General features: G+C 35.7%; 1 protein-coding gene across 7 annotated transcripts in view; it reads left to right on the top strand.

Annotated features, from left to right (window-relative positions):
• The first annotated feature begins 12,709 nt into the window (after nucleotides 1-12,709).
• LOC109402290 (protein Teyrha-meyrha) overlaps nucleotides 12,710-16,280 on the top strand; it is a 98,654-nt gene continuing 95,083 nt past the window's right edge. For 2 of the 7 annotated variants that reach the window (XR_009999456.1, XM_062860846.1), the window contains exon 1: nucleotides 12,712-14,119. Coding sequence is in view for 6 of the 7 variants with exons in the window: in XM_062860846.1 (XP_062716830.1) it covers nucleotides 14,003-14,119 (117 nt within the window). In the remaining variant the exon portion in view is untranslated. Of the gene's footprint in view, nucleotides 14,120-16,280 lie in introns of all 7 variants that reach the window. The other 5 variants (XM_062860848.1, XM_029857184.2, XM_062860847.1 and 2 more) reach the window with 4 other exon arrangements.

The raw sequence follows: 16,280 nt of genomic DNA, 5'->3' as shown, positions 1-16,280 counted from the left end.
TTTGGTATACCAACAGTTTCTTAATTACAGCTTCTAGCTGTTATGATAACGCATAACGGCCTTCAAAGCGCCGCTGGTTTAGGGATTTTTAGTGTTATAAATTGTACACTGAAAGACGGCTTGCGGTTGGAGTTACTATTCTGAGGATCAATTTAAATAAACAACGCCACTAAATTTGTGCAGACTGAGTTTTGTTTCAATTCAACAGATTAATGTTTTCAGTTTTACCATGGACCAGATTTACAATTAAAAAAAGTTTCTGTTGGCAGCCGGTTTCGAACCAAGAACCTTCAGATCACCCGGCTCGCACGCAACCACTTGGCCATTGAACCGGTTGATATGGAAGGAAACAAAAAGCATACAAGAAGCGTTTGTTGGTCGATCATCACGTTTTGCCATACAACTGAATATGAAAACATTTTTATGCTGGTCATTACCGCAAGTCATATTTCAGTGTACTGTATAGTAGCAGCTATTTTGACCAAGCCCACCCGTGGGCTTAATACTACACACGCAACAGCACGTCGTTAACGATTTTTAATTTCGTTATCAACCCATTTTCGCACCGCTCGTTCGTTTCCATGTTAGTAAAATAATGATCGGTGGTCTCTATTCTCTCCGTACCATCGGTTTTTTGCACTTCTGTAAATCATCGCAATATTATGTATATTTCTATGGGGTTATTGCAAATCTTATTCAGTATAATAATTTGTGCTCATATTATGAAAGATGGGATTTGGATAAGACTGAAAACTGTTAGTAAAAATTGAATTCAAATAAATAATTTCCTTGGAGATTTGTACCAGTTTTGGTGCGTTTAAAGATATCATTTTCTCAATATTTTATGATTGTATTTAATCCCGGAATTCAGGCAATCTTTTTTTAAATTATATGTTTGTTGCTTACTGTATGACTTGTAGGTTGAATTTTTATCGAAAATAATATCCATCTCTTCAATATTCATGTTGCCTCGCAAGAAATTTATCTGAATTTGAGATTATAAGCATCTTTTTTAATAATAAGGTTTATTGAATAATTACATCCCTTGCATTTCCAACACATTAAGTTGTCTTCTAACAGTCTGCGATAAGTTTGCGCAACCTTTTTTCATAAACGTGTATTTTAACATCAGCTAATTCTATACTCAGTCACAACCTTTTAGTTACAAAGCATCACTCGCAAATCTTAATATATATTGCGATCTTTTGGATGCTGGTATATGAATATTTTGTTGGAAGCAGATTCTATGCGCTTGAAGTAGACTGCGTATTTGTCAAAGTACATAATGAGCCCACTCTCCTTTTTGGCACTTCATACAACAATTGTTGTATTTTAACATCCAACGCCTTGCTTTTTCTATAACGAGGAACCTACAATATGGCAGTCCTGCACACCGCCTATTTTAATTGGTGAAACTTGGCAGCTCGACTACATTTTTTAAGATTTTTATCGGTATGATTTAGTTTTTACAAAAAGAAATAACTGTAGTGTTTCTATGATATCTGAGTTGAGTTAGATACAGTCAATGCATCTTTGAAAAATCGTAACTACTCTTATCTAATCTCATACATACGCGGAATCACCCTGGAAAGCAATCGTGTTACTTTTCTTGTCAATACTGATGCTTGCAGCATATCAGAGATATGACACATGCATCAAAGCGGCCTGGTCTACTGCGTTGTATTTACGCGCAAAGATGATTCTTCGAAATACTTGGAGTACAGAATATTTTATTTCGGCAAGGTACTTCTCGAATTTACAGGGGAGGAAGGATGCGTGGACGGTGAAGTTACCCATTTCGCACACTTTCTTCCTAATGTCTCGTTTATTTAATTCATATTTTTAAATTTATATTTAATAAACCACCCACTGACGACCACCATTTTCAAAAACAGCAATCAAACCAAAACTCTTTTGCCTTTTTGAAATATACACGACAAAACGAAACGCGAGGCACAGCTCTTTCATAGCGGAGGATCTCAGCCCGGAAAGTGAAGAAAGAAAACTTTGTGGTCACTTATTACCGTCAAATAGTTTCTTTTCGGGTTAGAAAATACGCACATCTTCTCACCGGAATCTGCGTCGGATGACGATAATTTTGAAACTTGTCAGAACGAACTTCGCGAGTTATTTATTTGGACATGTTTCTAAATGTGTGAAACTAAGCTTTACTTGCTGCGTAGTAAACCCGGCTCAAACATGTACGTGTTAAAACAGCAAAAATCACTGAATCACTATACATTTCTTCAAATATTACTTTCGAAACGATCGGCCGAATCAAAAATAAAGGTGCGATTATGAGCAATCGTAACTATTTTTAAGAGAAAATCAATACATTTTCGATATGCATGATCCTAAAATTGGCGAAGAAGCGAAAACTTTATTCATAACATACTTAAGCAAAGCTTGTCAATTTAAACCTATTATTTTTCTGCGTTTGTATTGTCACTCTATCACAACTCTATGTCAGACAATTTGTTGTGTTATTCGTGTAACGATCTATGATATTGATTGGTTGAAAATTTCAAATATTTGATGCAAACTAAAATAAATTCCTCCCTATACAAAACAAGAAAATCATTCTCTAGAAACTATATACCTGGCAACAAATCCATACTCATGTTCTTTCGTCTCCTCTTTACGCTACCCAGAGAGCTAAACGCGAGAGAGCGCACGAGCCTACGGATAGAGACCGTACTTTGCGTGTCTCTATATTCTAAGCCCTGCTACGAACCGTACGTAAACTTTTCCCTTTCGAGCCCTACTTAGCAGCGACCGGTGCGGTTCGCTTCTTTGCTCGGGGCTCTACTTAACGTTAAAACGCTTGATTGAGCCCATGAGTGGGCTTGGTCTAACGCGTTTCTTCTAAAACTCACTCAAAATGAAACGTTGTTGAAAAGAGGGAAGATAGAGCTACTATTTGCAGGTATAAAAAGTTGGGTACGCCATCTTTGATTTTTATACCAAAAATAGCTTATCAAACTTCCTCAAATATTTTTTTTGGGAATTTTTCCAGACTTTAAAAATAGTTTTTCCGACTTTTGCAGCCGATTTCCCTCAACAGTGGAAAATTTTGTGGAAAACAATTTGTTCATATATATATGAACCCTACCTATGAAAAAAATCATCAAATTCCAAATTGTACTATAATAAAAAAAGAATCCACAAATCTTCCAGGAGATACAGGGGATGGCCAAAATGTTTGGGATAGGCAACTTTTTTTCTCCCACAAAAAAAAATTATCATGCTGTAACTTTTCATAGAGTGCATGAAAAAATCTCAAATTTTGACTGCTTGTCAACCTATTATATGTGCATCATTGGTACAAATTTGGGCTCGATTGATTAATTTTTCGCGAAGTTTGTACCGTTCGGGTAAAACACTATTATTTAGACAACTCATTTTTGAACTGTCATATCTCGGAAACCAGTGAACCGAATTGAATGAATTTTTTAACGTTTATCAACAATATATAGATACTCAATACGACGTTATAAAATGTGATATTTTCTCACGGCGAATTAAGTTATACCGAATTGAAATTTTTACCCATATAGAGGGAAATAAGTCAAATTTACATTACCACACAAAAAGTACTAAATGTGTTTATCCTTCAATCTAAATAGGCTCTAATATATTTGATTAAAGATAACTTGAGAACAGAATTGGAAAATCTTTGGATATCAACACTAAAATTTATTGACATTGATGTAAAAAAATTACATTTTTTCAAGAAAAATCCAAAAAGTATCAATCCATGATAACTTTTTTCAACGTTTAAAAAGTACCTATGTTTTAATAGTTTGTGAAGCATTTGCATATTGTTAGTGTACGTTCAAAATTTCATTCAATTCGGTTCACTGGTTTCCGAGATATGACACCTCAAAAATGAGTTGTCTGAAAAATAGTGTTTTACCTGAACGGTTCTAACTTTGCGAAATAGTAATCAATCGAGCCCAAATTTGTACCAATAATGCACACATAATAGGTTGACAAACAGTCAAAATTTGAGGTTTTTTGATGCGCTCTATGAAAAATTATAGCTTGTTGAACTTTTTTATGAGAGAACAAAAAGTTGTCTATCCCAAACATTTTGGCCATCCCCTGTATTTCACCTGAAAGTTATAGAAATCTTCTAGAAGTTCTTCAAAAAATCCACCTGGAGTTCCTAGCAATCCTGAAGGAGTTCTGTCAAGCAATTCTCCAACAATTCCTAGTGGCAAACCTACAATATTGATGGGATTCCTTTTTTGAAAAAAAAAAACTCTTGATCGAATTTCTGGATCTTTGGCAGAGCCGTAGCGTGCGGTTGGCCAAGTTGGCCCCCGCCAAGGGCGCTTGCTTCGGAGGGGCGCTGAAAAGACATAAGGCTAAAAGCAAACAAAGTATATGTTATCAAGATTTCACTGTTCAAAGTACAGGTCGGACTCGATTATCCGGAGTCGGGTTTTAACGCTTGCCAAAACAATATCTCGCAAACGGAATGCTGTAAGAAGCTGAAAATTTGACTGATCACTAATTAAAGTTGGCTTGACAAAATGTCAAAATTTAAGCTTTATAGAGCATTTCGTTTCCCATGTATATGTTCAAGAAGCATCACAACCCGACTTCGGATAATCGAGTCCCACCTGTATCTAAGATTACCTTGTAACCGTTGTTGTTACAAGGTTCAAATAAGTTTTTTAAATATGTGCCTCGACTAACAGTCGAGGATTTAGGTAGGTTCACATACTTCAGCGATTAGAAAACCACTGGGCTGCAAACTAGAGTGTCCTTCCCGGGACATCCCGGGACAAGAATTCCCGGGATTTGAGTGATTTCGGGATTTCCCGAATCCCGGGATATCATTTCAGAAATCCCGACAATCCCGGGAATCCCGGGATGAAGACAATTTGTAGATAAAACTGCCAAATATCAAGGCAAAAACTTTATCTGGCCATTTTCACTTTCGAAATATGAGCGGTTTTCTCACACACCACCATCGGGCTCTGGACACTAGGTCATACTTGAAAAAAAAAAAAATCAATCATTCATGATAAATTTGGTATCATATTATGCATTTCATTCATCTTTTTCTATTTATTGGTTTATTCAGTAGCAGCAAGAACAAACTGGACATAGCCCACATACCATATTACATTGTAATTTTGGAAATCTGAGACCAAACTTTTACTATATTATGTAAAAAAATTGATTTTTTCAGAAGAGAATTAATGAATCTCAATAACAAGTACAAAAGTTTTAAAATTATGGAATACCGCAATTGCAAAAAGAGTCCAACCTTTTGTATTGAAATATTCGGAAACTAAGAGTTCAAAAGGTTCTCTAAAGTTATATTGAAGTGCGATTTTTACGATACATATCAACAATACAAACATCTTCCGTAGCGATATAATACAGATTATGATAATTATTTCTCTTAAACTATTAGATATCGGTAGAAAATTACTTGCAATAAATTAACTACTAAATAGTTGAAAACAGACTGTTCTTGGCGAACATAACGTTGATACTTTTATATGTATTTCGTTATTGACATTTGTACATCAAGTAGTAGTGCAGTTCATTGTATAATCATTTTATAATACTTCTTGTGATGGATACAGAAATAATCATAACTTAAAAAATGAATATTTCAACTGCACAAAAGTTAAACAAATCAATTTTCTGGGTTTTATTGAAATTTTAAAAAATCCCGGGATCCCGGGATTTCCCGGGATTAGCTAAGTATTTTGTCCCGAATCCCGGGACACGAAAATTGGCCGGGAAATGGACACTCTACTGCAAACATGTTCTACAGCTAAACATGGCGTGAATCAAGTCACAGTTAATGACGTCACGAAACAAATGAGATGGCTGAAGGGTTTGAAGGACTTTCGGGGGGCGGCCATCGCCCACTTTAAAACAGGCGAGCGTGTAGATCAGACGTGCTAAAGTTAAATAGTGGAGTGAACAAAGCCAATAGTAAGGCCAATAGTGAGGTGTGCCAAGGTTATTCCAAATTCAGGTAACTAGACCCTCCAATACCAGATAGATCGAGACTGATCCTGGAATGTCCTGCGATAGGACCTTTTTTTGTACCGTTTTTATAACTAGCCTTCTGATTGGCGCGTCGAAGGACCGCCAGTGCACGCCACGATCTGGGTTTCCGTAAGGTGCCCAAATCTAATCGTCAAGGACCGACACTGTTCCTCTGGCTTCGGGCCATAAACGCTAAGGAGGAACTAGCTCTCGGGCAAAAGCCCTAATTACCAAGGAGAGATTCCCTTCTCGGTTCGACAGAGGGCGACCTTGCCGTCGTCGACCGACTACGTTTGAAGGAAGCGCCTGTAGTCTAGAACCAACTCCACAAACCGCCATCCATCTCCAAACGCCATTGTAAGTTCGGGATTCCAAAGAACATCGGTAGCTGCTCCACCATCTTGTCGGTGGACTACAACGAGCCTGGTCAGCCATCGCTGGAACAGCAGCCCCGTCGCGAGCGCTCGCAGGTTTGCAGCCAAAGAAGGTACGTACAGTGAACCAGTGACCCAAACAACAGAACACCAGAATACACCGTAGATTCGAACCGCTTTAGTGTTAACCCTCTAATACCCAAATTATTTATTTTGATCTAAATATCATTTTTCGTCATATAAAATCGATTTAAACATGTTTTGGAAGATGATTCTTTTTAATTCTCGATTTCGTGAATTTCAGTTTTTGATTTTTCAAATTTTTATTTTTGAACATCCCCAAACTTTTATATTTTTCTTGGAAGCCAATTTGAGGAACGGATTTTTCGAGATGAAAACATTTTGAGATTTTATGATAATTGTTGAAATATTATTATTTTAAATATTTTTCACAGAAAATTGTATTTTCCGTGTAATTTTAAGGAAAATAATTTTAGAGTGTATTCGATTCCCTTAAACTATTAAACAAGGATAGAATTATATGGGAAAAATTTAAAATATGTTAATTGTAGCGATTCAATACAAAATAAACAATGACTTCTAAAACGTGACTAAAACATTAATTTTTCAATGATTTTTAAAAAATGTAAATACGCTTTAAAGTACACCAAAAATTATTTTGAGATATACAGAACAGTCCTAAATATTAGCCAAAAATATAAAAAATTGGATTTTCCACGAAACAAAAATTACAAAAATGCTCAAACTATACCCCGTCTAAAGGCGGGATTGGGTATTAGAGGGTTAATGATTTAAATCCTTGAGCGCCCTAATAGATCCGCGAAGCCCCTCCGGTTGCCCGGTAGCGCGCCGACCCTGTGACTACGTCCGAGTCTCGCGCTGCTGAGTTGTTGTCGGGCAGAACATTAGTTTCAACCTAAAATACTATAAGTGAGTTTTTATTTTTATTTCCTGAAAACAAATTAAATATTTTAGGAACTCCCAATAAATTTCATCAGATCTTTCTTTGGAATTTCTTGCTAGGTTTCTTTCAAAAAGTCTTTCAAAAACGCTTTCAGAAACACTTTTAGGGATTTCTATGAAATAAATCTTGAAGTATTTCTCCTGAAATTCTTTTGGAAACTTCTTCAGGAATCCTCTGAAAAAAAAAAACAAATCAGAAATTCTTCTGGAGATTTACTTATCACGAAATTTCTCAAAGGATTCCCTTAAAAATTCCTCCTGGGAGGCTATCAGGAAGCTATCTAAGAAATTATTGGAAAATTTTTTAAAAGATTCTTCCGGATGTTTCTCCAAGGATTTTATTACCTTTCACAAAAAAAAATTAAAAGAAAAAAGTACTGCAGATATTCTTTCAAAACAACTTTTTAGAGATAATTTTCTTCAAGTACACCTTCAGAAATTCCTCCCCAAATTCCTCCAAAAAATCTTCAGGGCATGATACTTATATTTCTCAAAACTTATTTCAATATTTTGCCTGGGTTGCTTCAATGAATTTCCAAAAAAATTTTATAAAGATTCCTTCAGACATTTTTGTAGAATTCCTACAAAAATATCTTTAAGGATTACGGATTAGGATTATGGATCTGCTATGGATTACTATAGAAACTCTTGCAGATTCGTTTAGAAATCTCTCCAGAGATTCCTTCATAAATGTCTCTGAGAATTCCTTCTGAAATTCTTCCAGGTTATTTTTTTTAGAAAACCATCTACAGATTTTTTTTTAATAATTCAACCAGTTTCCAAAGACTTCTACTGATTCCTTTAGAAAGAAGAAATCTCTCATATCGCTTAGAAAATCTTTCAATGATCCCTTTCGAAATTGGTTCATGTTCTTAGAAATTTATCGAGGTATTCCGTTTGAAAATCTGCCATTGGATTTCCCTAGGTATGTCTTTATAAAACCTTCCTGGAAGTTGTATTAGAAAATCCTCCAGTGAGATTCCCTAGGAAACTTTTTCAGGGATTAATTCAAAAAATTCTCATTTCAGAAATTCTTCCAAGGGTTTTCCACTTTTTTACATGAAATCCTTCAGGCATTTCTTGAGGAACTGCTCCAGGAATTCTTGCAAGAATTTTTCCATAAATTCTAATGGAAATTCTTGCTGAATTTTTTTTCGGGTTTTCATCAGGTATACCTTCCTGTAGGACTTACTACAGAGATTCCAATTGCCAATTGAATAAATCATCGAAAATTTGTAAAATAGATCGTTTTAGGATCCCTGAAAACCTCTGGAACTCATAGAAGTGAAAAAAAAACACAGAAAATTAAAAAAAAGTGGAATTTGTTTCTTTGAAACACTAAAGTCCTCATAAAGAAACTTTGAAAAAAGAAAATGAATGACCACATTTTTTTTGTAAATTGACAATGTTCAATTGTCGTGGGGCGCCAATCTGAATGCTTGCCAAGGGCGCCATGGGACCACGCTACGGCTCTGATCTTTGGATCTGCAGAAATCCATTAGGGAATGTGGAAGAATCCACAGAAGGTATACAAGGTGGAATCCCTTGCAGGAGTTACTGCTAGGTTGCATTTATTATTTTTTTTTTGGAGTAATCGAATGATGAAACTCCTGGATGGATATCCCGGATAAAAGTTCTGTATAAATCTCCAGCAGGAAGTTCCTGGAGGAATACTCACTTGGACACTCTGAAGAAATACCCGGAAGGAAAACCAATTATGGTATCTAAGACATGAAAATTAAGCGTGAGAGAAGCTTAATATTTACAGCTGAATAATATTGTGTTGTAAGTTACTGTGGCGCATACGTCTTCTATGTCCTATGATGACATGAGGTTACCGTAAAACGGGCTATCATTGATCAGCGGGATAACATTGATCGGCTTGTTTGACCTCATGGAATGTTCGTAATTCGTAATCTGCTATCATTTAGCTATTAAATGACATGCAATTCATGAAAATTGAATTTCATTAACATTGGAATAAACCAATTTTTCCATAACTGTGTTTCGTAATGCAATGAGATACGTTGTCAAACATTCATGCTTGACATGAATACTAAATAAAATATGAGGTCCGAAATCACTGTATTTTTTCAATATGGTAACCTTGAGTTGGATTTACTAAACGAAATTTTTATGAAAATGCCCTTTTTCAATGAAATGTACGACTTATTAAAAGTCGGCTATCAATTCCTTTAGCCATTGCCTGCCTTTAGGCATTATTCGCGATTTGGTGCATTTTAATCCTAAAATAACTCAAAAAGTACATAACTTGTAAGAATTTGGACAACATATTCGAAATCAGCGACCCCGGATTTAGTGTGTAGGGTAATTGATGATGGTTGGACCAATCCAAAAACTGATCATGGTTGGACCAATTTGGAAATAAGTCAAGTATAACAACCTTTAGTCAAAATCTTGAATTAAAATCTCAATACTCTCAAAACATAACTCTCATTTTAACACAAACCAACATTGATCACTGACATGATCAATTGTACCCTAAATCTACAAAATCAAAAATAAAATTAAAAAACCTATTCAAACATGTTTTAAAGTTTTACAATACTCGTGTAGCTTAACACATACTCATAATACATGTAGCTTAACACATACATATAATACATGTAACGTTTGCTTTAACAAGAGAATTATTCAAGAAAGATCAAAAATTCTGATCAATATTACCCCGGATTACGGTACTTCTAAATCATTGATGAATGCTCTGCCTCCCAATAAATGTTAAACTATAAATAACAAGTATTGGAGGGAAAAGTTTTGATGGAACTTTGAGTGTTGACAAACACGGAACAATATGTTGACGAAATTGGATAGTGATAAAAACGGAATCAACCTGTATATAAGATGCGACACAAATGCACCCTGGTGTCATGTGTCGAAAATAAACAAACAAACAAACAAAGGTTTGAAAAATCAAATCATAATAAAACTGAAAATTATGGAGCCCCTTAAGGTATATGACGAAGCCACCCTAAAATTTTCAAGAGCACAAATCTGAAGAACCGAATGTCGGTTTGCACTGAAAAGTTGATCGATTGGTCACCACCAGCGGGTAACCAATCGATCAACTTTCCAGTGCAAACCGACATTCGGTTCTTCAGATTTGTGCTCTTGAAAATCTTAGGTTGGCTTCGTCATATATTCACCTTAATTGAGTTCCTGAATGTAGATGTAATGTTTTGAATGAATGCTAATAAAATTAAAAAAAAAAATAAGTACTAGGCCGCTCTACACAATAAATGAAATTCGTTTCACTCTTGGTTGGACCAACTTTTCTTGATATACACACAGATCGAAAAAAGAGTGTAAAATTCTGCTACATATGATGCACATGATTGGAGCGTGGGATATCACAGAAGTTTACATGATATATCATGTAAAAGTCATAAAATATCATGTAAACTTCCATTATATGTCATGTAATTCAACATGACTCTGTGTGTTTACATGACATATATAAATTTACAGGGGATACTCAAAATAACTGGGACAGGTAAAATTTTCACTTTTCAAAAAATGTTCAACTCGCTGTAACTTTTTGAAAGGGGCATCAAATACTCTCAAATTTTTATTGTAAGTTCATCAACTAGTTGTGTATCAGTGGTCAAAATTTGGAAAAGGTCGGACCATTTTACATAAAGTTTTAAAGGTTCTAGAAAAAGATATAATTATCCGATAGCCAACCTTGAGCTATTATATCTCCGGATTCAATGATCCGAATGCAATGAAATTTTGATCATTTATGACTTATATAATGAGCTATTAAAAACATTTGACTAAACTTAAAATTCTTTACACGAATAAAATTATTTCGATTTGTTAATTTTTCTAATATAACACCAATTTATCCAAAACTTCATCATCGTTTCAAAATTCGAGATAGTAATTATAGCTCATTTAAATTCCCTCTAATTGAATTGAATATATTTATGTTTCAAAGGAAAGCAACCAAATAGCCGGCATTAAATTGAAAAAGTAATGGGATGCATATGAAAAAAAGATAATTTTACTGAAAAAACACGGAAAAAATGAAATCGCCATACTTTTTTCTTATTAATAATTTCAAATTAGGTCAACTGTTTTTTAAAGTTCATTATATAAGTCGTAAATGATCAAAATTTCATTGCATTCGGTTCATTGAATCCGGAGATATAATAGCTCAAAATTGGCTATCGAATAATTATACCTTTTTCTAGAATCTTTAAAACTTCGTGTAGAATGGACCGATCTTTTCCAAATTTGAACCACTGATACACAACTAGTTGATGAACTTACAGTAAAAGTTTGAGAATATTTGATGCCCTTTTCGAAAAGTTACAGCGAGTTGAACATTTTTTGAAAAGTGAAAATTTACCTGTCCCAGTTATTTTGAGTATCCCCTGTATATGATATATAACGTAAACCATCATAACATCTAGGTTTACATGACTAAACTGAAGTTTACATGACGTGTAAATCTCACTATTTTTATCTGTGTAGGGTGACGATGGGAATTATCGGCAGGTTTGTTCTCTTCGTCATGGGTTTTTTTGTGGGTCGAATTGCCTGAAATTTGGGCATATAACTCAGCTTGGTTGGGAAGGATTTGAGGCCAACTCTGATACCTACAGATTTAAAAAAAAAACTTGACGAAGAGAACAAAACTGCCGAGAATACGTAAGTTCCCCTATTTTGGTGAAAATATTCTACTGAAAATATGAGACACTTTTTAAATGATAGTCAACACAAAATAAGATAAAGTATTTGACTTATATAGTATCGTAGTAGGAGGTAAACCGTTCCAGTACTTTTTCCTGGTTTTATATTTTGAAATCGTGTGCTTGGGTTTCGAATATTAACTGTAATTGAATCATCCGACAAGTTTGATTTTCTATGTGGCACATGATTGTTCATGTAAGAGTGAGTCACCTTTTTATTTTGAGGTTTTGATAGTGTTACACATAATCTTCAAGCTATTCACAGATCTCAATATTTTATATGTAAACATTATTGAAAAAGGGACATTTTTTTTCGTGACGTAATGGAATGTCAAATTCACTTTTTTCATGATCACACACAAAAATTTCGACCTTATTTTCAACAAAAAAAAATGTTCAAACAGTCGTTAAATTTATCCAAATACTGCGATATCTCAAGTCATTTTTATTTTGAACTCAATAATCAGTGTCAATCAACCTGCAAACCGTATCGTCACCACAACCGTAGCCATCAGTTTATTAAAATCACAACAACCAATCACACCAAGAAAAGCCACTGCTAGGAGTCCACTTCCTGGCTTATTTTTTCCATGCACTCCCACAACTCTACTCCCAGCAGTAGCAACCACCGGGAAAAGTCACCCACTCTGACGGGGTTGAGTTCATATTGCAGTCGACCTAGTTCATAATAACACTAGTAGCAAGCAGAAAAATCAGTATAGTATACCTACTCGAATGACAAGCCACGCCCCCAAATACGCTTGCGCTAACGAAGTGCGGATGGGCCAGGCCATTGATTTTTCCGCTATGTGTTGAATGTACATAGCGAACCATGCGGCAGTACACTCGAGAGCAAAACGATACTCTCTCGCAGTGAAACTCACCAACCAGCGTTCAGACCACGTTGTGCAGTAGATAACAAGCGCGAGAGAGGAAGAGTCTGTTGGAATATGAACTCCGTAGCAGCAGAAACTGGTTTGCATCTACTGCGGCAGACTCTTTCAAGACACGTTTTCCACCAAACCCAGCCCTCATTTGCCATGTTCCCTTGTTGTGTATATACGTCCATCTCACTCTATCCTGCTGGCGCTCAGGCGTACTGCGGCCCATTACCGTTGCGAGGATTGATTGCATGCATCTGCGTTACAACTTCAGTACATCTCAGGTGTCAGTTGCGGAAGGACGTGATTTTCGTTTTTGCTACTGCCTGTCCATCGTTTGCCGTCGCCGCCGCCGCGAGTTAGTTAATTGTGACGACAACACAACGTTCGTTCTACTTTTGAGCCGACCCCACCCCCTGCGCTAAGTGTATGATTACCCCTCCAACCCCTTACCCCTTGTCCTGGGCAGTACATTCCCCGATACCACCCTGGTGGACAGGAGAGCTCCCACGTTGGCACCGGACTGCTAGGGAGCCTCCGTCGTGAGTGTGAGTGTGCTTAGTATGAAGCTCTCTGTTTAGTGAACATTTTAAATGACTACCTTGGGCAACTGTCCACCGAACTGCAGTTCAGTGAGTAACATTAGATTTAGTTGCAGTTCATATGCGAGCTAGTGGAGTGATATCCGGTGACGTACCGCGTGGAGTGGATAGTGATAGACCAGTCATTGGGGATGATGAAGAAAACTGTGTGAGCCCCTTTGATTCATGATCGTGTTGTACAATACATCGAGCTTATTAGTGTACATTAGTGTATTGTTTACGACTAGCACACCCATCCTGTTTGATATGCATTGACGGGGAATGTGATTGCAACGAAGAATTACGAAACACCTGTGAGCTTGAATAGCAACACAATTATTGTCGCAGAGCTTGTTTAGTGTATAAATGTTGACCCGTGCTTATGACACTGTTAGTCTTTGTTCGTTATTGATTTGTATGGTGCAATCACCTGTGACCGTGCAATGGATAATCCCAGCTATGGATCTTCGCACATGTCATCGCCAGCGCTAGTCGTGTTCTCCCAAGCAGCGAATGGATTAAGTGACGCACTTCGAATTCAAAGACCATTTAATTCTCATGTATGTTGAGTAAGACTTCCTGAGGAGATTAAACAAACCCTTATGAACTGTGCTTTATGGTGATAATGGAGCTTCTAAAAGTGTTACCCCAGATGGTATGTGAGGCTTTATACGAGTAACGGAATGTTCAAAGATTCAGTCGAAGCGAGAAGTTAATTATGCAGTAAAAAATGCGAAAATTACTTTGCGTCCCCATCAACCAAAACCATATGGAGACGCACGGTCCTTGAAACGAGAAAATTTGAAAAATGGGCACTGACTGTTAGGTTGTCTTGTGTATGCGAAAGTGCTTAAACAAGCATAGACAACAGCCAAATGGTTATTTTTAGGCCTGTAATTTTGACATGAGTAAGCCTATTGTGCTATACATTGACATGGCATCGATTCACAAATCACCCATATTTTCTTTTCTTTCTGAGTTCTTATTATTTCATACGCGCAGAAGAAAATCGGTGGTTTTTATTTTGGGAACGAAATAAACACCTTTAGTGTACAATAACTCAATAATGAAACATTCCTAAGAAATCCCATAAATTCTGTTTTCGCAGCACAAGTACATATAAGTTACCATAGAATTATACGCAAATTCGTTTTGTTTGAGTTCTCGACCTGGAACGTACTGCAACATCATTTATGCATGGTTATTTGTAGCAATATGTTATAAAATCAGCATTATTATGAAGTTTGAAAATTTTGAATATCGTTGTGGTCAAATTTGTTCTTTTTGAAGAACACCACTACACCACTGATCCATCCCTCTGGGGACAACAACATAACGAGGGCGGATTAAGATATGCAAGAAGCCCGTGGTTAAAATGTTTTGAGGGGCTCTTTATCTAAAGGATTAAAAGGAAACATATTTTTGATAATACAGAATGGTACAAAATGAGAAAAAAATCGTCATCTTTATAAAAAAAATATTGATGTTATTGTTTTTACACATATGCCTATCAGCGATGCTACAAAAAATACTGGTACCGTAATCCAGGGTAACATTAATTAAAATTTCGATTTACAAGGCAAACGTTACATGTTTCATATTGTTAAAACAAGTACTGATTCCTAGACTGACCCTCTTAATATGTGTTGAGCTGCTTAAAAAGGTATTGTTTTAATCATGCTCAAATAGGGTTTTCAGTCTAATTTTAGATTTTGTTGATTTAGAGTAACACTGATCAACCAAAAGAGCAATGTTAGTATCTGTTGAAATTTCCTTACTTACTAAACAAAAGTTACTTACTAAATCTGAAAATATGTTGTCTAAATTCTTACAAGTCATGTACTTTTTGAGTTATTTTAGGATTTAAAGTCTCTAAACCTCGAATAACGAAATAGGCAATGGCTTAAGTAATTTAAAGCCTACTCTTAATGAATCAAATATTTTATTGATAAGAAGCACAGTCGTTAAACTGTAACAGAATACAAAAAACAATTCGTTAGCAGAAACGAATGCAATGGAAATTGTTAGTTTGAAGATTTTATGAGATGGGTTATCAATGTTACCCCGCTGATCAATGATACCCCGTTTTACGGTAGCCAATATGACTCATAAAAACCTAGATTGAAATTTAGATGCAAAAACGATAAAGAAAGTGATTAAAATCCAAAACGAATTCAGTAAGTGTGCTCATGGCATTGGAACTACAGCCACTATCCTATTCAGAACTTTGGGAGATGGTTAGGCAGTCTTGGTAGGAATTAAAAACAAGTTAAATCTTACGTGACGTTTCGATCCGTTTGAAATCTCTATCAAGGGTTCGATTTGTTACTGTTTTTTCGTCAAGATAAAAACCTACTAAAACTCAAAGTTGGCGTCAAAACTTTCCCAATCAAGCTGAATTGTACAGCCAAGTTTCAAGCAATTTATCCTACAAAAACCACCTTTGACAAAAAAAATTGCCGATAGTATCCTCGGTCACCCTAGTTGGGTCTGCTATGCATATCTAAAATTGGTTTTTGATTTCGTTTGATCCGTATTTAAATTTAAAAAAATCCTCTAGAACTAGATGTTTTGATCATAGTTCAGATGTCATTGTTTCTTTTGTATTATATCGCAAAAATTTACACATTAAAATCATTTTACCAATCATTCCCTCAAAGTGAAAGAATTCAATGAAATTGAATACACTCTTAATAATTTTCCAAAATGTTACACATCAAG

The sequence above is a fragment of the Aedes albopictus genome, chromosome 3, assembly GCF_035046485.1.
Source record: "Aedes albopictus strain Foshan chromosome 3, AalbF5, whole genome shotgun sequence".
Taxonomy (NCBI): domain Eukaryota; kingdom Metazoa; phylum Arthropoda; class Insecta; order Diptera; family Culicidae; genus Aedes; species Aedes albopictus.
This window is presented reverse-complemented; position numbering and strand designations above follow the sequence as displayed.